The sequence below is a fragment of the Panthera pardus genome, unplaced genomic scaffold (assembly GCF_024362965.1).
Source record: "Panthera pardus isolate Hobbes unplaced genomic scaffold, ASM2436296v1 HiC_scaffold_8, whole genome shotgun sequence".
NCBI lineage: Eukaryota > Metazoa > Chordata > Mammalia > Carnivora > Felidae > Panthera > Panthera pardus.
In genome coordinates, this window is record NW_026527013.1 from 77047568 (window position 1) to 77072241 (window position 24674).

A 24674-nucleotide genomic window follows, 5' to 3' on the forward strand; every position below is an offset into this window, starting at 1 on the left:
ACTTTCCTTCGCTTGTTTTTTGTGGTTGTTGTTTTTTTATTAATTTTTTTAATGTTTATTTTTGAGAAATAGAGAGGAAGAGAGAGGGAGACAGAGGATCTGAAGCAGGCTCTGTGCTGAGAGCCGAGAGGTTGATGCAGGGCTTGAACTCAGGAACTGTGAGATCATGACCTGAGCTGAAATCAGACACTAAGCCGACTGAGCCACCTACGCGGCCCTGTCCTTTACTTGTTTAATGTTACTTCTTACGTGGCTGGAGATTTTCTTTTTTTTTTTTTTTTTAACGTTTATTTATATTTGAGAGACAGAGACAGAGCACGAGTGGGGAAGGGGCAGAGAGAGAGAGACAAAGAATCCGAAGCAGGCTCCAGGCTCCAAGCTGTCAGCATAGAGCCTGACGCAGGGCTTAAACTCACATACTATGAGATCATGACCTGAGTTGAAGTTGGACGCTCAACCGACTGAGCCATCCAGGAGCCCCTGACTGGAGATTTTCTTGATAACAATAGCATACCATGGAACAAATACTGACATTTTGAAATAATGCATGAACCCATTCACATCCTGATACAGTCATCTACTCATACCTTCTCACACCAGCTGTTCCTCATTTTATAAGAAGGAATTCATTTCAGAGGTTGGTGGTATGGAACATGGGAAACATTTCTTCATAAAACAGTGACATATATGGCAGTTAACCCAGGATGGCCCCTGTACAACCCACTATATATCAATAGCAACATTAACTTAGTTAATTAAAAACCCAGTGAATTCATTAACTAAAAAAACCCTTAGAGTTAAGCTTAGTCAAAAGTGGAATTCAGTACTTACCTAGAAATAGAACAATCAATAGGACTATAATAGTAAGGAAAGCCTTGTTCCAGAAAGTTGCAATTTTACCCCAGACATTAAATGAAAAAATTTTCTGCCATCTGTAAAGTAATACAATTACATTAGGTATAAAAAAAATCAAAAGATTCTGAAATGCTTTGCAAATATTCAATTAACATTTTGGTAACTGTATAGTGAGTGAAAAGAATTACAGAAATTTAATTTTTCATGTCATATCAGAGATTTACCAATTCTCTCATATGACATAAGAGTGTCTCGTGAAACAACTCAAGTTTAATGATAATCTGACATTGTCTTCTGTCTGGTGGCTTAAATCTTCTGAAGTGAAAATAGCTAGCTTTTAAAGTAAAGATACATGATCAAAACCTTAAAAAGGAATTCTTATAGTAATATGCTATATTGCTGATAGAAGTTATCACTTTGTATCTTTTCGCTAATCAGGATAATAACTCAGAAATAACAAAGGCCTATTGGTCTAATAATCAGCAGCATTTCAGGAGGAAGGGGTCCAACTCTGCATTGTTTATTTTTACATAGTATACTTCTAACATCTACTCCAAGTAAAAGAATTCTCTATTTTTACAAGGGAACTAAAAATGTCATTGAGATGTTACATACATAAAGTGCAAAGAAGTTGAAATAGATTAATAGATTAATGAAGTTTTACATATGTATATACTCATGATTACCACTCAGATCAAGATGTGAACACGGGAAACAAAATGGTGGGAAAAAAGTCTAGATGGATTGAATGGCACAAAGACACAGAGGTAAGAAAGTATGGATTATAAATGACAAAGATGAAACCAATCCACCACACAATTGGGAAGGTAACAAACTTTGTACAGGGCATTTTATTTATTTTATTTTTTAAAGTTTATTCATTTTGAGAGGCAGGGAGGGAGCTCGAGCAGGGGAGGGGCAGAGAAAGAGAGGGAAAGAGAGAGAGAATCCCTAACAGGTTCCATACTGTCAGCACAGAGCCTGACGTGGGGCTCAAACTCCCGAAACCAAGAGTCAGATGCTTAGCTGACTGAGCCCCCCAGGTGTCCCTGTACAAGGGCATTTTAAATGAATAACAGATGAACGAAGTCCAAAGGAGACATATGAAAGTAATAAGCACCTAAATAAGGTTCAAACACTAACAACCTAAAAAAAAGTTTTACTTCAAGATTATGAAAATTATTGGCTAATAACTTTCGAGAACAACCCTAAGTAGTAACTCGAAGTTGCAAGGAGAGGGAGACTGACATAGGTGAAGGAGGTCCTTCTGTCTCTATGCTTCCAATGCCAGAGACGCTATTCAAATTTTTCATTACAAAAAATTTTATATTTTTAGAAAAAGAACGTAAGTGGCAATACCTTCATCTAAGACCCACTGTAAATTCACATTTTAGGGGCCAGTATAGAAAGGAACACAAAAGAGAACTCCTACAGGGAGCAACTAGCAGTCTCTACTGAGACTCACTTCAAGGAAAACTGATAATAGCTATTATATTTTCAGTCCTTACCATACTATGGTTCTAAGCACTTGTATGTATTTTAGCTCATTTTATCACCACGACCACTATATGAGGTGGATACCAGTATTACCTCTATTTGACAGATGGGGAAACTGGCCAGAGATGGTAAATAATTTGCATAGGGTCATACAGTAACATGCAGAGCTGAAATACACACTCAGGCAGTCTGACTTCTAAGCATGTGTCTTTAACCAGTGGGTTCAGTGAGAAAATGATAGCCTAAATTAAATAAAATTGAATTCTTCTCTTTGACAACTATGGTGATACATGCATAAAAGATGTGGATACACACAGTAAGGACTGTGTGTATATTGTAAATGAGTTGTGTACACATATATTTTCTTATGTATATTTGTACATGAGTATATAATCTGTGTACTTACATACACATCTATCCAAGAGCTACTTGAAAAAGACAGGAAAATAATTATATTTGGCAGGAAGAAAAATATCCATATTCTATGGATTTTTTTTACATTTATTTATTTTTGAGAGACAGAGCACAAGTTGGGGGGTGGGGAGGGTGCAGAGAGAGAATGGGACACAGAATCCAAAGCAGGCTTCAGGCTCTGAGCTGTCAGCACAGAGCCCGACTCGCGGCTGGAACTCACAAACCCTGAGATCATGACCTGAACTGAAGTCGGACTCTTAACTGACTGAGCCACCCAGGCACCCCACTATGGATCATTTTCATGGAAAAAACATTAATGGACAAAAATATATATATATTTTTGGAAATGCTTAAGCCTTATTTATAAATAACATCTTTCTTTCTTTTGAATACAGGACTCTCTTGTTGGACCTACCACCAAAAAGCTAACAGGGTGTTATAGAAATTTCAAACCAACAGGATAAGCAGTAGAGTAGAAAAAGCACCAGGCTGAAAGCCAGATTCTTGTCTAGAGTCAGCCACAGATCAGCTAGATGACCTTAGACTACTTTCCCTATATAAGAATAAGTGGGTTGGATAAAATGATCTCTAATGCTCCTTCCTACAGTGTGATTCAATTTTTTTTCTTTAGTAAGGAAGAAAAAAGTGATGGCATAGCTCATAGGCAAGAACAGGAGTAGAAATCTAGGTAGGTAAGAAGCAAGTTAATGGGGCGCCTGGGTGGCTTGGTCGGTTGAGCGTCCGACTTCAGCTCAGGTCATGATCTCATGGGCCGTGAGTTGGAGCCCCACATCGGGCTCTGTGCTGACAGCTCAGAGCCTGGAGCCTGTTTCAGATTCTGTGTCTCCCTCTCTCTCTGCCCCTCCCCTGTTCATGCTCTGTCTCTCTCTGTCTCAAAAATAAATAAAAACGTTAAAAAAAAATTTCTTATAAAAAGAAGCAAGTTAAGAGTTGTAAAGACCACCTGCACCCTGAGCCAAAGTAAAAACTTACGTAAGTCTCTTCCAGTCATGGGTTCTCACTAAACTTCTCTCTAGGATCTCATTTATGAAAGATTTTCTTTTATGCCAGGAGGATGAACAAAGGTGTTGCAACATTTTTATTACAAGTGTATTTCACCATCCATACTAATCAACTTTCTGGATCTAAAACTGAACTCATATGGTAGCTACACTCGTGGTGAGCACAGCATAGTTATAGAGAAGTCAAATCACTACTCTGTACACCTGAAACTAATGTAACATTGTGTGTCAACTTTCCAACCTCCCCCCCCCCAAATAAATAGGAGGATGATTGCAGGGGAAAAGTCAGCCAATGCTTCAATTGAAATACTTTTACTCTACTTACAGACCTTTCAAAGTTCCTTACTAACGAATTAAGGCTAATGTATGTATGGTTATGGTACGTTCCATATTCAGCACTTTAAATATATATTAATTCTGTCTACGGAAAAAAGCAGTAAAACATTAATGAAACTATTTTTGGGTTGCATAAGGCCAAAACGAAGAATCATTTACTGGCATAAGTCTCTACATTGTTTTTCGTTCCACTGCCCGAATGAAACATTTCTGCACCCATTTGGTGCTGTAAACATTTATCCATTTCCCTTTTTTGAGTTCACTGTTCCAAGTCAGGGCAATAAAAAAGGTTAAGTCTGATGACAGGTATTAAGAGCACAACCACTGCTATATTGTATCTGTAACCAAGAGAGTCAAGAGGACTGGGCCCTTTTCCTTTTAGAAGCAAGCGGAGACAAAGTTAATTCGTTTGTACACATAATAATATTTATATAACGTGATATTTTAACATCATTAGATATTACCTAAAATTTGTGAGTTTAAAGAGCACCTTGAATATAATCAGCGTTCAAAACTTTTTAATCCTAAGGAAACTTTTCTCATATCACTCGTAACAGTCTAAAGTAGCTAATCATATGCTTATTGTACTTATTGTAACTTATCGCAACAATTTGCAGGTTTCCTACCTCTGAGGAGGAATAAAAGGAAGACAGAAGATTAAAATAAGTCCTATTTCAGCATAAAGAAAGGTTGCAACTGCCACCCACTGGAGTGTCATTTTTTTCCTCTTCACACCTAAATAGAGAAACACTTATTTTACTTTACTGCCTTTTAGAGAAAAACTTGATTAAAACCCTGGGGCGTAATGTTTTCGTCCAGGGGGGCAGACGGGGCCGGTCCCTCCTCTAACCCGTGGCACCTGGCCTTAACCCCCAGTGGGAGGGGCAGGGCAGGGGTCAAGGGTGGGCCCACAGGTCCGCGTCTCCACTTCCCCTGCGAGCTGTGCGGAAACGGCCTGCACCGCACAGAGGACGTGCTGGCCCGCCACCCTCGCAGCGACAGAAGCCTAACGCCACCCTCCACTAACGCCCGCGCCTAGGCGCCCTCCTTCTCCGCGAACGCGCCGCGGGCACGGCCTGCTCCCGTGGTCCAACCGCGGAGGGCGCTGCGCGACCCCGCGCGGCCTGGCGCTCCTCCCCGCCGCGGGGACCGCGGCCCCCCGGAAGCCCGTCCGGCCTTACCCCGCCTGCGGCCCGCCTGGCTCCCCGCGCTGCTCCGCGCCACCGACGCGCGGGACGTCAGACGCCGCGGCGGGGCGGAGGTTGGGGGGGAGGGGAGCGGGGCCGGGGAGAGCGCCCCACCCCCTCCTCGTCTGCCCCCGCCCCCGCTCGGCCGGCTCCGGAGCCCAGCCCCCCCAGCCCCGAACCTGGGGGCCCGCACCCCCCGGCGTCGCTGGCGGCGCGAGGACGACGATTAGCAATAATTGTTTTGTAATTGATGGTGGAGTTGGAGGGTGACTCACACTTTTCGGGCGCATGCTTGGGGTTCCCGAGTCAACTTCTTGAGAGCCGACCTTAAATTTCTAATAAAGTGTGGTTTGGTTGGGAGGGGTTGCGGTTAATCGACGTTTTCTGAAAGGGCTTCGTGGGGTCCACGAAGGAATGGCTCCGGGGCGGCAGGGTTTGATGGAGTGATGCAATTCAGTGAACGTGTTTGAAAGGCATTCCTTTCCTGTTCTGTCTCTTTTGGGGTAGAAACAGTTTTATTGTCCGGAATTAAGCTCTAGTTAAATGGGAGGGCCAGGATTGGGTGGTTGTGCAGTATTTTTTTCTGAGAACGTGGAAGAAAATGCAGCTTCGAAACATATTTTCCTGCTCTTGTCCATAGGCTGGGAAGAGACTCTAGGGAGATATTTGGGACTGATAGGAATAGAAAACAGTGTGTGGGTGCATTCCTTCAGTTACTATTTTCCAGGTTTCCAAATTCCGTGAATAACAATTATTAACCGTTTTCATTATTGACATCAGGAATTGACAGTATTATCCTTCTGGACAGAATTATTTTGGGACTATTAAATGATGTAAATAGATAATTACAGAATATAAAAATACACTTACTTTTTAAAATTTTTAAATGTTTATTTATTTTGAGGGAGGGCTGCACACACTAGTGGAGGAGGGGCAAAGAGAGAATCCCAAGCAGACTTCACACTGCCCACACCTTGGTGGGGAGGGGAGGAGAGTTGAGAGTCCTTGGAAGCCAACGGCTGGGCCACCCAGGCGCCCCTAAAAATACATTTAAGTGGGTGCTTTTTCTTATCACAAGTATACTTGATCACACGGAAAAGAAAAAGACTGAACAGTAAATTAACTATAGGGAAGGGCTTTGTTTTTTTACATCAATCGTGTTTAGAACTCGATGCTCTTCCACACTGGTTCCTTTGAAAGCCTGTGCACCTTATTCTATGCTCCTGTGCTCACACCACTAGTATAACTAACTTTAATTTGTAAACATAAAAATTACTAACTTAGACTATAGCTCCCCATTTCCTTATATACTACTTACATCAAATAAAAAAGCCAATTATCTTAAAAAAGATGTTAACTGAAAAAAGGAAAGCATAGAATGTGTCCCCCAAAATATGGCAACACAGTGCTTATTTTAAAATGGATTCATTTAATATTCTCAAAGTCTTGAACTAAGCAGTCTTAGATAGACACAGTTACCAAATTTTCATGTTTGTGTATAGACCAATATCTTAATTATGGAACTATTTTATTTTAACCTGAGAAACTTAATTCTTACAGTAGCACATTCACCAATAACAAAATTCTATTAGTAACACTACCACACAATGGAACTTAAAAATTAAAACTATTACAGGGGTGCCTGGGTGGCTCAGTTGGTTAATCCTAAGACGTCGGCTCAGGTCATGATCTCCCAGTTAGTGGGTTCCAGCCGGGTATGGGCTCTATGCTGACAGCTCAGAGCCTGGAACCTACTTTGGATTCTGTGTCTCCCTCTCTCTGCCCCCCCCCCCAGCCCCCAATAAATAAACATTAAAAAAATTTTAAATTATTACAAAAAAATAAAAATTATTATCATCTGCTGGGGGCATAAAAATAACATCATAAAGAAATAAGTACCCCCCAAACCGTATGAAAATTAGGTTTTTAAACTAAAAATTAAATTCTTGGGGCATCTGGTTGGCTCAGTTGGTTAAGAGTTGACTCTTGATTTCGGCTCAGGTCTTGATGTCAGGGTTGGTGAGACTGAGTCCCGTGTGGGGCTCTGTGCTGAGAGCAAGGAGCCTGCTTGGGATTTTCTCCCTCCCTCTCTCTGTCCTCCCCCATGGGTGTGCACACACATGCTCTCAAATAAACTTAAAAAACTTTTAAATTCTCTAAGAAATATTTCAAATATATAATCATTTCCAGATTGGTTACCAAATTTTTTATACATAAGATGTGGGGGACTAAAACTAATTTTATCATGTTAAGTGCAGGTGTATTTACCAAGCTCTCTATCTTCTAAGGATCTAGAAGACTTGAAATGTAACAAAGTTAATGTCATTTAAAGAGTTTCATGGATGGGGCGCCTGGGTGGCGCAGTCGGTTAAGCGTCCGACTTCAGCCAGGTCACGATCTCGCGGTCCGTGAGTTCAAGCCCCGCGTCAGGCTCTGGGCTGATGGCTCGGAGCCTGGAGCCTGTTTCTGATTCTGTGTCTCCCTCTCTCTCTGCCCCTCCCCCGTTCATGCTCTGTCTCTCTCTGTCCCAAAAATAAATAAAAAACGTTGAAAAAAAATTAAAAAAAAAAAAAAAAAAAAAAAGAGTTTCATGGATCTTAGTTTTAAATTATAGAAAACATCACATGTAATTAAACTCAATTACACAATTTAAAAACAATACCAGTGCGTCTTTCATGAATTAGGAAGTTCCAGTTTGATTTTCCAATTTGAGTTTTGTTTTTTAATATTTATTTATTGAGAGAGAAAGAGAGAGAGAGAGCATGAGTGAGGGAGGACAGAGAGAGAGACACACAGAATCCCAAGCAGGCTCCAGGCTCTGAGCTGTCAACACAGAGCCCTACACAGGGCTCAAACTCAAGAGCTGTGAGATCATGACCTGAGCCGAAGCTGGACGCTTGATCGACTGAGCCACCCAGATGCCCCTCCAATTTGAAAGTAATTCTATACTGAATTTATTACTTCTTTTCATTTTATATAGAAGTTGGTATTTGTTCTGTCACTTCTTTGCACTTATTATTTCCACTAAAATATACTTCATGTTAATTTATAGACACTATAGGAGTCATACTTTTAGTATTAAAATAAAAAGTTTTATTTATTTAAAAATGTTAAAAACACAATTCCTGCAGGAAAAAAAATTCTGAGTTTTTTTTTTAATTCATGATAGGATTCAGAGCAATTATTTGTCAGTGGTTGAAAGGATGACTAGGATGTCTGAACCTGGGGTCTTCTTTAAAATTAAGTTTTGGTTCCACCCTATAGATCTATTGAATCACACTCTCTTAGGATGGGTCTAAGACTGACTTAGTATATATTATTTTAATATATATAAATTATTTCAATTTAGGAAGTCCAATCAAATCCCATAATGGTCTGTAAGGTAATCTAAGACTGCTGATGTGCTTGACAAAGCGTTAAATACTCTTTTTTCCTGCCTTGAGGTTATCTTTTCCATCATGTACATTAAATGTTGATGGAAACACATATAAGGAGTTCCAAGTTCAAGAGCAATGTCAACCCAGTCCCAGATGCATTTCAGTGGGGTTTCTTCATATCCAGCAAACATGGCCGGGTTTGCTAAGAGTCCTCTTGCAACCATCACACCTATGAATTAAAGCACATCACATTTGTCCACACATGAAGAACTCATGGTTATGAGGTCAAACCTAATGAAACAAACTGAGAATACTGAAAAATAAAGTATTATTACAAGGTTTCTCAATACCCGTATATTAGTCTAATTAAATTATAAAACAATTTTATATGTTTGTAAGTCAAGAACGTTTGAACGTGCTTATAAGAAATAAAAAAAATCTTTTTTAAGACTTTTATATTAAACGATTAGTCTCTAGGGTTTTTTTTTGGGGGGGGTGGTTAATCCGGATTGTCATAAATTGGGTATGCTTAAAGTTAGATTTATCTGCATTCTCCCGTCTAGCAATAGTTCTCACAGGCCTTGGTATGCCAATAATTTAAGGGGGTAATAAAACTATGTCATTGTATGTGCCTTTGGCTCCTATAACAACTTAGTGTTCACTAATTCTCATTTCGATTCCAGATGTTCTATTTTATTAATAGGCTATCTTCCAGATAGCCTTAACTGGTCACTCATTGGATATGATGGTGGCAGAAAAGTAACTGACTTAATTTACCCCAGTTAAAACAATCTACTGTTTCTAAGTAGAAGAGTTAATAAATGATTTAGCGTAAATCAGTGCAACAGGAAAATATGGCTCCATTTTATGGGTCCAGCATGCTTCTGCTGTGCGATTCTGCTAATACGGCTCCATTTTAAAGACAAATAATGAAAACTCACATTAACATTACTCTCCTACGCCTACTTTTTTTTTTTTGTAATTAAAAGACAAAAAGCTCAGGTACTTATTTCTTACCATCTGTCCCAGTAATATGCCACACATTTTCTGCTTCTTTTAAGCTTCTGATATCTCCATTAGCAATTACAGGTATAGACATATTTTCCTTAATTATTTTAATGGCCTCATAGTGAACTGGCTGATGTCTTTCTTCAACAGTTCTTCCATGGACTGTAATCCAAGAAACTCCTGTTGCCTCAGCCTTTCGACAAAGATCTACAGTTCTTGTAAGGTCATCATGGATCCTATAATTTCAAAATTAAATCAGTCTATTCACAGCACACAAATCTTAATGCTAAAACTAATACGCTAGATAAAAGATTTCATCTGATACATTATTTAGTTAGCTTTGTTATATTATCACTACCTGCTACTATTAGAAAGGCTTTGTTCAGAGATCAGTTCCCACTTTAGACCTCAAATTTAGCTATTTCACTATTGGCAACAATAGGATGACAAATAAATTTTACCTTACCTACTCCTTCCCCCTTTTAGCTTTGATAACTGAAAAAGTCATCCAAGACTGTCATGGAGGAATTAGAAGATGGTACCCTAATATCTGCTGTGTATGCTCCAAACCACAAGTGGGAGAATAGAATACATTATTATGAAATGTTCTTAACTTTTCACCAAAAGACTGATTCCTGCCTTATTTTCTTTTCATTGTGAAATTTTCGTGCAAATATTATTACTGTTTTTTCTATTCTTGGTACCAGGAATGTTTCTTAGCATTATTAATTAAGCAGTATGTGAAAAAAATTGACGGTTTCTTCTAAGGGAAAGTTTTTAATAATAAAGGGAAGTTTTATTTTCTATTAAAAAATACAAAAAGGAAGTTGTTCTCTTTATAAATAAAAATTAAGGTACACATTCATTTACTAAATGCCCTGTTTCAACACTTCCATACATAAACTACCAATTTATTAAGGATGGATACCCCTATACTCTTAGACAAAAGGAATATATTTTTATTTTCTAAGTAATGGACTATCTTGTTAATAGTTTGAAATATTGTCTTTACCTTATTTTAATAGATACTGAAAATCTGGGATTTTCCACTTGATTTCTTACTTGTTTCACCATATCTCGAACAACCTCTGGCTTGTTTATTAAGCAAGCTCCATAACCTTCTGCCATTGCCCACCTTTATAAAGCAGACACATCAAATGAACTGTAAATAGCTGGAAGAGAAGACAGAATTCTAAAAGCACTGTAAATGCATCTATTTCTCTACCTTAGCAACCTGGAATGGAATCAGATTTTTATAATTCATAGATCCAACATTTTAAAGTGGATCAATATGAGATAAGGAAAGCATGTTCCCAGATCAAAAAGTACTTAGGAAAAATGGTTTTCATTGGCAAGTGAGAAAATTAAATTAAAATTCATTCAACCAAAACAGACTTAGGTATTTGTAATTAATTGCAATTACTTCAGATTTTTAAAATTCCAAATTTGATGTTTATTATACATAACAAGATATTTTATTAATCTTAATAATAGAAAGATATTTTTGGCTGACAGCATTCCAGTACCACTAAACAGCTTATTTAACTCTCCTAATGAGTATACAAATATGTCTAATCTGGTTTGGATTATTATGTACTTAAAACCTTGATTTTATTCTTTGGACATATTTTGAATTATTGACAGATAGTCTAATACAGTGCCAAGAACACAGGGATATTGTTGTCAAATTAAGCATCGCATCAATACCCAGTTAGACTCAACCAAATAACTATGGTATAGAAAGGAAAGGTAATTATAAAAAGGTATTCTTATAGAGCAAATTAATTAGGAGAAAACAAGTGGTCATCTCTCAAATCATAGAATCATAGTTTCTTGTTTGACATGGCAGTAAAAATTCATGTTAGGGAGGACCATAAATGGTCAAGTCTTATATAACTACTTATGGATGATGTTCGAGGCAGACCTACACATAGAAAAAATTCTAGTGTGAGGTGAGATAAAACTTATCAAAGGTCTATATATTGTTTAAGGCATCAGAAAATACCTTTGCATATATATGTTCCTAAATTATCTTCCTTTATTTTTTCTTCTTATTTGGAGCTCAAGTGCTTTAACTCTATTTTCTATACTTTCTAATTCTTGGAAAATTAGAGACATAGTTTACCATGTTCACATAGTTTTTTTCTAATTTTTTTTGAAAATTCTTCCAACTTCTTTGAGCTTTACCTCTGAGGGCAACCACAGTTAATGTCTATTCCATTCGCGTAAGGGCAGACTATACGAGCAGCATCAGATAAAAGTCTTGCATCATTAGCAGCAAACTGAACAATCAATGGGCAATCACCTGATAAAACAAATAGCTCAACATTAAAATTCACAGAAATGTGCACACGCACACACACACACACACACACCACCAAACTCTTCATGTTTGTACGGAATAACGTAACTACATTTAGCCTAAAAAGCATCTGTTGAAACAAGAGAGCATTAAACTAATTTTAAACATTTTAAATTAAAAGTAATTTACATTTAGTACAAATTCAAACAGTATAAAATTTGATAAAATGAAAACTATAACACTCTTGACAAACATCCCATTTCCAAAGGTGAGAATTAGTTAATTGTATTCCAGAACAATTTTATGTATACCTGTAAAATTTAAACAAACGTGAACATGCTATACACATTTCTATGCCTACTTTTTTTTAATCCCCTAATGTATCTGGGAGCTGTACTTAGACCTATTTTCTTTTTAGTAGCATATTCTTCTGTATGGATGAACCATACAGTGTTCTTCTAGATTGTTTTTCATTTGTGGCTTTTGCAAACAATGCTATGATGAGAACCTATTACATACATGCTACTCTGAGTATATTCATCAGGTAAATTCCCATGAATGTAACTGCTGGATAGGCATCTAACATTTTGATAGACATTATAAAGTTTTCTTTCAAAAGAGTTTAACAATATAGATGCACAATGCTATGGATGAAAGTTCTTGTTTCCTTACAAACATAGTCTACATTGTATATCCAACAGTGTGTATTTTTATTTGTAGGCTCTTTCTCCATAGCCTTTGTCTATTTTTCTACGCGTAATTTTTCTTTTCATTGTTCCTCATTTTCTTTAAAAATTTTTTTTTGGTTTATTTATTTATGAGAGAGAGAGAGACATCATGAGTGGGGGAGGGGCACAGAGAGAGGGAGACAAAGAATCCAAAGGAGGCTCCAGGCTCTGAGCTGTCAGCACAAAGTCCGATGCAGGGCTCGAACTCACAAACCATGAGATCATGACCTGAGCTGAAGTTGGATGCTTAACTGAACTGACTGAGCCACCAAGGTGCCCCTTTTGTTCCTCATTTTTCAATTATTCTTTTATAAAACAAAAGAAATCAGCTCTAAAATTATGAGTATCTATTGTAAAAATTATAAATATCTTCCCCAGGTTTTGGTTTGTCTGAGTACGTGCATGTTCCTTTCTTACATATAAAAGTTTACGTTTTAATATAGCAAATGTGTTAGATCTTTTCCTAGGTTTTAAAGGACATATTTTTATCATCTTTTTTTGGGTTAGTGTTATAAACTCTGCATAAATGTATTTTAATTTTTCTAAAGTTCTTTTGAGGACTACCTATATGAGATTCACTGAGTGTTTGACAAAATGCAGATTTCTGAGCGTCACCCTTGTTCCACTGATTTGGAATTTTTTTTTAACATTTATTTTTGAGATACAGAGAGAGACAGAGCATGAGTGGGGACCTAACTGACTGATCCACGCAGGCGCCGCCCACTGATTTGGAATTTCTATGGCAATTCACCGATTTACAGGACTATTACAAGATAGGAGAATTTGCTTTTCCCTGAGGATATAGGATGTTTTTCTTTTTATAACTCAGAGAGAGTTATAGAATTTCAATTTAATAATTGTTTATTGGTCTAATATATTTTCAACACAGGGCTAGAAGCTAAGGATACAAATCAATGAGAGATAATTTCAGACTTCATGGAGCCCATAGTCTAGTGGATGAGATACAGGCCTACAAAGAGGAAATTGTAATACAGTAGGATTAAGTACAACACAAAGTCTGTATTTAACAGAGGACAAGAGTGGAGGGTGATCAGGCAAGCTGCTTGGCCAAAAACTTTGAGAGCTGGATTAAGAAGCATGTAGTGTCGTTTGCCAGACAGCTCTGGATCTGGGGGACAGGCATGGCTGAGAAAAGGATATTCTAGGTAGAGAAGTATGAGAGGATGGGGCATATTCAGGGACTTAAGTTAGTATTTTTAAAGAATAAAGTTGGTGGGATGTGGAGAGAAACTAATGGAACATAAAGTTGCAAAGGTGTATTCAGAGGCTGGATCATGTGGAACGTTATACATTATTCACAGGTGTCAGGATTTTTTTTTAAAGTAATCTCTACCCACCTAACCTGGGGCTCAGACTCACCACCCTGAGATCAGGAGTCCATACTCTACCAATAGGGCCAAACACCCTGACAGGCACTGGAATTTTACTCTTTAGGCCACTGGTTGTTAATCTTTACTCAGGATCACCTGGAGGGCTTTTTAAAAAAGATTGCTGGACCACATACCCAGAATTTCTGATTCAGTGGGCCTGGGGCTTTTCTTTTCTTTCTTTCTTTATTCTTCTTTCTTTCCTTCCTTTTCTTTTTTTTCTTTTCTTCTCTCTCTCTCTCTCTTTCTTTAAGTAGGCTCCACGCTGGAGCTTGAACTCATGACCCTGAGATCAAGACCTGAGCTGACACCAAGAGCTGAAAGCTCAGTAGACTGAACCACCCAGGTACCCTGGAAATTTCTATTTCTAACAAGTTTCCAAATGATGCTGATGCTGCTGGTGTGGGCCATTACCCTTTGAGAACCACTGCTTTAGGCCACTGAGAGGTCTAAGAAGGATTTTAAGCAGGATAGAGATGTGATCAAATTTACATTCTAGAAAGGTCACTTTGGGCTATTTGGAGGATGGTTTGGAATGGGGCAAGACTGGAGGCAGTGAAATAGGAACCTAATAGCTCAATTGAGAGAATGGGGCCCTAAGGAAGGCTGACCTAACACTTAGATATATTGTCCATAGTTTACAAGACACTGAACAAAAACATACTTAAAAAACTAAAAGATTTAAAAATAAAATCTCTGAATTGTGTTGTTTCTGATTAGACAAGTTTTACTTTTTAAGTCTTATAAAGTCAGCAAACTCTGGGTTTCACATACCTTGGTTTTTTTTAATTTTTTTTTTTTTAACGTATATTTATTTTTGAGACAGAGAGAGACAGAGTATGAACGGGGAAGGGGCAGAGAGAAAGGGAGACACAGAACCAGAAGCAGGCTCCAGGCTCTGAGCCATCAGCCCAGAGCCCGACACGGGGCTCGAACTCACGGAACGCGAGATCGTGACCTGAGCTGAAGTCGGACGCTTAACCGACTGAACCACCCAGGCGCCCCCACATACCTTGGTTTGTAGTAAATTCGCTGTCTCTGGCTTTTATAGATCTGACAAAATCAGCAGCAACTATCATTGGGGTATAACACAGATCACAACTGTATCTTCTTACTAGTGTTCTAAAAGCCAACCTGTGAGCATACGAGACTATAATTAGGCATTTTGAAAACACCATAATCATATGTACGCCCAAATTTAATTTAATTATTAAATATTTATTAGAAGAAAGTTCTGCCTTTAAAGGATAGAATAGATATACTTTTCCCTATTCTTGCTGTGAAAAAGAAAGCCGAAGTTGGAGTCATTTGCCCCCCATGACAGCAAACCAAAACTTACAGTTTCAACGTATCCCAGGAATGTGACCTTTTAAAAGTTAACCTGAAATTGCTTGCTCAGCAATAGTAAGGTAATCTCTATGATAAACAAACAAACAAACAAACAATGCTGTTGTTCCCTTTCCCACTCAAAGATTGGCCTGAACCAAACCTTTCTCTTCTTTTGCTAATAACTTCTTGTTCCACCCTCCTTCCCGTAAAAACCTCCCATTTAGTACAACTCCACGGAGCACCTCCTACTTGTTAAGTGAGATGCTGTCTGATTCATGAACTGCTTAATAAAGCCAGTGAGAGCTTCAAATTTACTCAGTTGAAATTTTTTTTAACACTGCTCAGTATATTATATATAAAACAAATATTAGAAAACTCCGAAAGGTGGAGAGAAGACAGCAGACAGGCTAATAACCATGGGATCTGAGGAAAAACAGTGGTAAGTTCTCTGGGTTTCCTTTTGGCCTCAAATATCCCAGATTTGGACTTGAAGAAGCTGGCAACCTGGAAATACCAACGAGTGCAGACAAAAAGAGCCCCACAAAAGTCAGCTCTCTCTAACCAAAGGACTAGGAAATGGGGAAGCCTAGCAAGACAGAACAATTTTAGAGAATGATGGCTCTACCCCAGCCAAACACCAGAGACAAAGCCGGGGCCCCACCTCTAGAAGCAAAGGTTGAGTGGAGAGCTTAGACTTTTACCTCTCCAAGGCTGTGCAGTAAGATGCTCCAACGCCCCTCCTTCCATAGTGTGTCAGAGAAGGCCAGGTAGGGAGCTGGACTTTAATACTTTCTGGCAGGTAACTTTAACTTTCTCCCTTCCCAGTCTCAAGTAGTATCAAAGGATGCTTAGTGAAGGGGCTATGCCTTTCAACGTAGCAGAGCAGTTATCAAGCTCCCCCCTCCACGGTGAGCTGGAACTCTGACACCACCCCTCAACCTCAGCAATAATGACACTTTGTCCCCAGAGTGTCAAAGGAGACCAAATAGGGAATCTGGACTTCTACTTTCATACCACAGTAATGAGGTAGTGCTTTCTTATTCCTTTCCTGCTATGGTGATGTCGGGGAAAGAAAAAAAGTTAAAACAGAAGGTTCAATATTCAGAATCAATCTATATAATCTATCACATTAAAAGGCTAAAAGAAAAATCACGATTATATCAATCAATGCAGAAAAAGCATTTGACAAAATAATATTCATGATTAAAAAAAAGCCCTCAGGAAAACAGTAATAGAAAGGCACTTTCTCAACTTGATAAAGAGCATCCACAAAACCTCCTACTGCTAGCATACTTAAAGGTGAAAAATAGAACAAATATCCTCTTGATCAAGAACAAGGCAGGGGCACCTGGGTGGCTCAGTCGATTAAGCATCTGACTTTGGCTCAGGTCGTAATTTCGCAGTTTGTGAGTTCAAGTCCCGTATTGGGCTCTGCTGACAGCTCAGAGCCTGGAGCCTGCTTTGGATTCTGTGTCTCCCTCTCTCTCTGCCCCTCCCCTGCTCATGCTCGGTCTTTTTCTCAAAAATAAATAAACAAGAAAAAAAAATTAAAAAAATTCTTCTGGGAATTCCAGCAAGATATTTTGTAGATAAAGACAAGATCATATTGGAATTTACTTGGAAAGGCAAAGGAACTAGATTAGCTAAAACAATATTGAGGAAGACATATAAATGGAGGAATCAGTCTACCCAACTTTTATTAATTAAATGGCTACAGTAATCAAGATTCTGTAGTATTGGTGGAGAAACAGACACATAGATCATAGAATAGAATAGGGAATGCAGATAAAAAACACATGACTTTTTTTTTTTTTTTTTCAAATTTGAGACAGCAAGAGAGGAGAGAGAGAGAGAATCCTAAGCAGGCTCTATCTCATGCTCAGCGTGGAAGTGGACACGGGGCTTGATTTCACAACCCTGGGATGATGACCTGAGCCAAAATCAAGAGAAGGAGGCTCAAATGACTGAGCCACCCAGATGCTTCCGCCCAAATGATTTTTGACAAAGATGCAAAAAAAATTTAATACTGGAAAGAAAGCCTTTCACTAAATGTTGCTGAAGCAATTAGACATCCACAGGTAAAGAAACAAAACAAAAAATACCCCAAAAAACTCAACAAAACAACCCTAAACCTAAGCCTCACACTTATAAAAAATTAAGTAAAAATTGATTATGGACTTTAAATGTAAAACAAAAAAACAAGACTCTGGGGAAAAAAACTAGGAGAAAATCTTTAGTATCAAGAGCTACACAAAGTTTTCTTACATTTGACATCAAAAGCACAATTTTCAAAAGGGAAAACTGATAAATTAGACTAAATTATTAAAAAAAAAACTTTTGCTCTGCAAAAGACTCTGTTAAGAGGATGAAAAGACAAGCTACATACTGGAAGAAAATATTTGCAAATCACATATCTGACACAGTAACAGTATCTAGAATATATAGATAACTCTCAAACCTCAGTAGTAAACAAAAACTCAACAACAAAAACCTGATAGAAAAATGGACAAAAGGCTTGAGTAGACATTTCTCCAAAGAAGATATATATATATATATATATATATATATATATATATATATATATAGCCAATAATCACATGAAAAAGTGCTAAACATCATTAGGGAAATATAAAACTACGGTAGGATACCACTTCATATCCATTAGGATGGCTACAGTAAAAATAAATAAACGATATAAGAATTGGTGAGGATGTTGAGGAATCAGAATTCTTATATACTGCTGGTGGGAATGTAAAAATGAAAAACAATACAGCAGTTCCTTAAAAAACTGAAAATAGAATTGTCATATGATCCAGCACTCTCTTCTGGGCATATACCCAAAAGAACTGAAAGACATATTTATACATCCATGTTCATAGCAATATTATTTGCAATAGTCAAAAGATGGAAGCAACCCAAGCATGCATCAATGCATATATAAAATGTAGTATATGCATACAATGGAATTGCATTCATTCTTAAAAAAAGAACGAAATTCTGATATATGCCAACATGGATGAACCTTTAGGATATTATGCTAAGTGAGATAAGCCAGTCTCAGAAAAAGAACTATTGTATGATTCCACTTATATGAGGTACCTAGAGTAGTCAAATTCAAAGAGAGATAAAGTAGAATGATGGTTGCCAGGGGATGGGGGGCGGGGCGGGTGGGGGAAATAAAGAGCTATTGTTTACTGGATGTAGAGTTTCAGTTTTTTTAAATGAAGAGTTTTATGACAATGTGTATGCATTTAATATCACTGAATTGTAAACTTATAAATGTTTAAAATGGTAAATTTTAAGTTGAATTTACCACAATTGAAAAAAATTTTAAAGACTGACTCAGTAGTAAAAAAGCAAACGATCCTATCAGACCATTGGCCAAAGACATAAAGAAACATTTCTTTACCAATATACAGATGGTAAGTCAACACAGGAAAACATTTTCAACATCACTACCTGTAAGGGAAATGGATATTAAAACCATAGTGAGATATCACTACACACCTATCAGATGGCTAAAATAAAAAGTATGGTGAGGATTATTAAAAGTTGGTGAGGATGAGGAAAAACGCTGTTGGTGGAAGTGTGAAACAGGATAGACACTCTGGAAAATTTGGCAGTTTCTTAAAAAACTAAACATATAGTTACCCCATGAGCCCAGCAATGTAGTTGTAGGGATTTGTCTCAGACATAAAGTCTTATATTCAAACAAAAACCTCTGTATGAATGTTTATATTTACTTAATATTCTTTTATCTAATATTCACTATATGTTTATAGGTGGGAGTTACAAGCACTATCTTTATCTATAGATATAAAAAGTGAGGTTTGAAGGGGTTAATTGTTTACTTGGGGCCCCACACATAACAGGTAAACGATAACACCAGCACCCAAGCCTAGATCATGATTTCAAAGCTAGGTGTTTGATGATCCTAATGTGGTGGGGTGGTCTTAACTTTAAAAGTCAGAGCATAAGAAGGAAATCAAATCTTAGTTCTTTAACCATTTAATAATACTTACTTTGAATACCGAACCATTGGAGCACAGACTTTCACCAGCTGCCCAGAATGAAACATTTCTATTGGATCTTTTTTTCTTTCTTGACATATTGTGTTTCGTATGCAGTCACTCTTCATGAATATAGATTTGTCTCAAATCTGAAAGACAGTTTGCATAGAGAAAAATTACTTTCATTAGATGAATTCCCATCATTTTAACAATTTCAACTGCCAAGAATATATATTTTTCGTCAGGCTTGTGGGCTCAGGAATCTTTTTAGCTTCTTTTCACACTATCAAATAGGATACTACAGAATCCTGTCTCTGTAAGTCACTGACAGTTTTTAGTACACTATGAAATCATCACGTTTATATATTCAGTACAAATTATGCTTGTTCGTGTCAAACACTAACAATTTCGAGTTCTATACTTAACACACTAAAGTAACATTTTCTGCTCAAATTAATAAATGCTCAAGATGTGGAAAAATACAAGGGTTTTTCTTAGGATACCATGGTTTTTCGTGTAACATTTTAAATTTCCCATGTTGCTTTGTTTGGTATTACAAACCAGAAAAAAATTTAATTTGAATAATTTCATATGTATATGCCTGGCACTTTGAAATACCTTGTTTTATACGGGAAGGCTAAATGGCATTAACTGAACAACTTTAAGTAGTGTTTCAAAAGATTTACTGGTCTGTTTGAGGTTTATTCTTATTCACAAATCCTATTCTGAATCAGAAGGCAAACCAACCTTTACTAAAAAAAAATTAAATGTGGTATCATCTAGCCAAAATTTCAATTATAATCAGATAATTCCATAGTAAATCACTTTTATACCCAAAGAGGTACAAGTGATTAAATTAGGTCGTTCATAAGTGTTTCTAAAGTTGTTATATCTAAAATCCTATCATTATATAGTGTTGGATGCTTTCCATATTTCAGTTTCTGGCCTTAATTACTTAGCAACAGATATGGGCAAACTTTAGGAAGGTCTAATTGCTCAACCAGAAAATATAGCTAATCCAGAAAATATTGTTATAATCTAAATAATTTCAGTTTTTTTAATGTGTATTTATTTTTGTGTGTGTGTGTGTGTGAGAGAGAGAGAGAGAGAGAGCAGGAGGTGGGGGGGAAGGGCAGAGAGCAAGGGAGACACTGAATCTGAAGCAGGCTCCAGGCTCTGAGCTGTCAGCACAGAGTCCAATGCAGGGCTTGAACCCACAAACTGCGAGATCATGACCTGAACCAAAGTCAGATGCTCAACTGACTGAGCCACCCAGGTGCCCCTCAATTTCTTGAGGTAGAATGTATAGTTAAAATAAACTACTTTTACTGATCACTGCTGAGTCTGACTTAACAAAGTTACTAGCTTATCTCTTTTTTAAAAATAAAAATTATGATTAGAATGTAGGCCCACATACACAGGTAAAACATAAGCAACAAAAAGGCAGTTCCTTTTTATGAACATCTTCTCTCTTGCATTTCATATCCAGGTTATGCCACCCCTGCTCATTCAAGTCAGAAACCTGGGGCTTATCATCCTTTGCTTCTTCATCTCCCACAAGTGTGTCAACCAGGTAGTACTTTCAATTAAATCTTGAGCATATCTTCACTGCCCAGTCTGTGTACTTATAGTCTCCCATCTTGATAACTCTGATAATCTCCTCTGAATCCCAGATAGAGTTGATCTTACTTACCCACTGCACCCTAGGCTCTCCTGTTATCACAGGCACTTGTAATTACTTTTTATTTATTTTGAGAGAGAGAGAGAGAGAGAGAGAGAGAGAGAGCGTGAGCGAGGGGCAGAGTGAGATGGAGAGAGAGAATCTCAAGCAGGCACTATGCTGTCAGTGCAGAGTCTGACCTGGGGATTTATTTCATGAACTGTGAGACCATGACCTGAGCCAAAATCAAGAGTTGGATCCTTAACCAACTGAGCCACCCAGGGGCCCCAGCACTTGTAATTACTTTTATAGAGCATAGTATTAACACATCAGTTTCTTCTCCAGTTTTTGAGGGCATGGGCATGTATTGATTCATTTAACAAATATTAAGCTCCTGCTACGTGCTGGGAAAATAAATGAAAATACATTTCCTGTGTCCTTAAAAATGTATGACATACTTACACAAAATAACAGCTCTGATACATACGCTTAGACACAATTTAACTGTTGTGGGAATAATTGTCTAGAGAAAGCAGGGGAATCACCAACAGTGGCAGAGGGAAAACTTGAGCTGACATATGTGGGAGATGGGGGATTGCCCTGTTATAGAGAGCAACACACATAGAACCACAGAGGCTTGAAAATGCTTGATGTTTTCAGTGAACCATTAGTAGTCGTGTTATTTGATCAGACTAGAGAGGAAGTGAGGTTTAGATAATCATGGGCCTTATATTCCCTTATCTTAATATTTTTTTAAATTTTATACTGTAGGGTCTTGTTTCTAAACCATTTTTCCACCTCCACGGGTGATTTTTCGTATGTGCTCAACATGTTAATACGTGCATGAGATACTTCCATACACAGCAATTATTTTTTTACAGGCTGTACGTCTCTCCTTGTATTATTTGTCAATGAAACATTTTAACAGGAAAATGCCATGATTTCTGATTTAGAAAGATTTCACTGGATGGGGTAGGGCTTTTGGCAAAATATGAGAAAGGAGGCTATTGTAGTAAACCAGGGCAAATGCATAATGAATGTCTGACCTGGGACTCTAGGAATAAGAAAAGAGAACACACTCAGGAGCTATTTAGAAATAAAAATAAACTGGCAAGATAGTTAGGAGGTGGAAATCACTTCAGGACAGTGAATGTTACATAGTATGAGAGAATTCTAGGATGATGTGTACAATTTGGCTTTTGAGGCTAGATGGATGGTAATTCCAATTAATGAGACAGAAAACCAGAAGGAGGAATAGGTTTTAGCAGGGAAACACGAGTTCATATTTGGGCACACTGAACTTGAGGTGCTCATGGGATTTACAGATGGTGATACCTCAAAACTTTATACAGATATAGCTCAGGAAAAAGCTAGGGATATAGACTGAGGGTCATAAACCTTTAGGTGATAAGTTAAAACTAAAAACGTAGACAAAATACTTGAGGGTGTCGTATCTTGCAAGAAATCCTTAGAAGCACCAACATTTAAGTAAAAGATAAAAAGAATAATGCAAAAGGAGACAGATGAATTCTGGAGCTGGCAAGAATAAACCTGAAGAGTGATATTCAAAAACTGAAGAGAGGGGAGAGTACTAAGGAGGGTGGGGATAAGCATCTTAAACATCACAGAAAAGTAAAGCCTAAAAACCATCTAATAGGAGCTAAAGTCATTAGTGACTTTAGCAAGAACAATTTCATTCTCACTCATACTTGGTAGTTCCAGCACATGGCACAAAGACCTCCTTCACTACTTGCTGAATGAATAAACCAGTAGTTTTCAACCTTGGTTGTACATTAGAGTAATCTGGGGAGGTTTTTAAAAAATTTCTTTAATGTTTATTTATTTTTGAGAAAGAGAGAGAGAGGGAGAGGGAGAGAGAGGGCACAGGCAGGGGAGGGGCAGAGGGAGAGACACAGAATCCGAAGCAGGCTCCAGGCACTGAGCTGTCAGCACAGAGCCTGAGTAGGGCTTGAACTCATGAACTGTAAGGTCATGACCAGACCTGAAGTCAGAAGCTTAACCAAGTGAGCCACCCAGATGCTCCTATCTGGGGAGCTTTTAAGAATCAGGATGCTCATACCATACCCCAGATCAATTAGATGTGAATCTCTGGGCTTAGGATGCAGGTGTAAGTGGGTTTTTAAAGCTCTCCAGGTGATTTCAATGTGTAGTTATCTCAATAAACAAATCCATAAACTACAAAGCACCCGGTACAATTGTTCACAGGGGTTTCTGCTTTACTTATGAGCTCCTTTGGGACAGCATAGGAATTGGGTCTTGTTTGTAAACTCATGCAGGTGTGTATAGGTGGGACTCAAAACTCTTCCCTTAATGAACGAGTATTATGTAACTTTTCTAGAATCTTCCAACATAAAAGCCAAGGAAAGAAAAAGAACTCATAATTCAAAGAGAATACTTATTCATCAACATTAAAGAATACTTAAAAATTTTGTGTATTATGGATAATGAAATTTAATGTGAGTCTGAGCACCCTGCCCTTGACAATTCATGTGACCTCCATTCAGAACCAACAATTCTAGTCAGACCGTGACTGAGACGAAAAACATCAGGGAAAAACTTGAGACAAAGAGAAAACATAAGGCAGTATATTAAGAGACTTGCTCACCTGGGTGGTTATGAGTATTAAACGCACAAAGTATTGTTATAGCACCTTTTTGAAATACTGTTAGAATCGAGAGAATCATGTAGCTCTGGAATTAGGAAAAACTGGTTCCCTGTGTACAGAGAAAGTTATATTCGTCTTTTTATGTAGAAATGCATAACCTTCTTGCACAAGTGTGGTTGGCCTATTATCAGTATTCATCTTGGGAGAAATCTAAATGAATAATGCAGATATATTAGCAGAGAAGATAACGGGAATTAACTTAATCTGACAACTTCAATACTGATAGTTAAGATTTGGAAAATCCATCAGTTTGCAACAGGAAAAAGTTTGGTATCACTCATAGCATGTGGCTGAAACGGAGAGGAAGAGGAAGAAAAAGCTTAAGTTCACGGGAGGGCAGAAACGGAGTCTGTCTTTTCTTGGCTCAGTCTTCCTTCTTCACCGACCTTTGGCTCTTCCTAACTCCTCACTACTCATTTCAGGCAAGTTTCCTTCCTAAGCTTTCCCTCCAGCCTTTACCCCAGGACAGCGCGCCAAGCCGTGTGACACATAAGGCTAGGGAGTTACTAACTCCCCCAGCTGTGCTTGTGGAGTGCAAGAGAAACTCCCAGAAACCTCCGCTCTTCTGTCCAGCCTCCACCGAGAGGCCCCGGTTGTTAGGTTAAATACTTGCATACGCTACAGCAAGGTTCCGGAGCCCACCTTTTCTTCAACCGGGGGAACGATGCCAGCCCCAGGAGTGCGACGAGAGAAGGCGCGCAGCGCCAACCCCGCGGCCTCGGCTTCCCTCGCGCGCCGGGCCTTGGGTGCCCGCCAGCTCCGGAACCCACGCTGCTCCCAGCCGGTGTTCGTCCAGCTGCGGCCGCTTAGCTGATTCTCCAAGCCAGCCAAGAGCCGCGGGCCGGGCGGAGCGGGCGGCGCAGACGTTGTGCGTC

At 38.3% G+C, this 24674-nt stretch overlaps 2 protein-coding genes across 3 annotated transcripts in view; both read right to left on the reverse strand.

Annotated features, from left to right (window-relative positions):
- The window catches only part of LOC109268063 (B cell receptor associated protein 29), a 55836-nt gene extending 50131 nt beyond the window's left edge, over positions 1–5705 (reverse strand). Inside the window, exons 1-3 of one of the 2 annotated variants that reach the window (XM_019451180.2) lie at positions 5587–5705; positions 4751–4859; positions 832–932 (exon numbers count right to left, since the gene is read on the reverse strand). In XM_019451180.2, coding sequence (XP_019306725.1) covers positions 832–932; positions 4751–4842 — 193 coding nt within the window. In that variant the 5' untranslated portion in view covers positions 4843–4859; positions 5587–5705. Of the gene's footprint in view, positions 1–831; positions 933–4750; positions 4860–5305; positions 5435–5586 lie in introns of those variants that run through there. The other variant, XM_019451179.2, reaches the window with a different exon arrangement.
- Positions 5706–8381: 2676 nt separating this feature from the next.
- On the reverse strand, positions 8382–24649 carry DUS4L (dihydrouridine synthase 4 like). The gene is made up of 7 exons (XM_019451188.2): positions 24442–24649; positions 19466–19602; positions 15127–15248; positions 11884–12001; positions 10709–10831; positions 9706–9932; positions 8382–8917 (listed from the first exon to the last, which is right to left on the reverse strand). The coding sequence occupies exons 2-7, from the start codon at positions 19579–19581 to the stop codon at positions 8670–8672; spliced, it is 954 nt and encodes a 317-aa protein (XP_019306733.1). The 5' UTR covers positions 19582–19602; positions 24442–24649; the 3' UTR covers positions 8382–8669.
- Between the last annotated feature and the right edge of the window lie 25 nt (positions 24650–24674).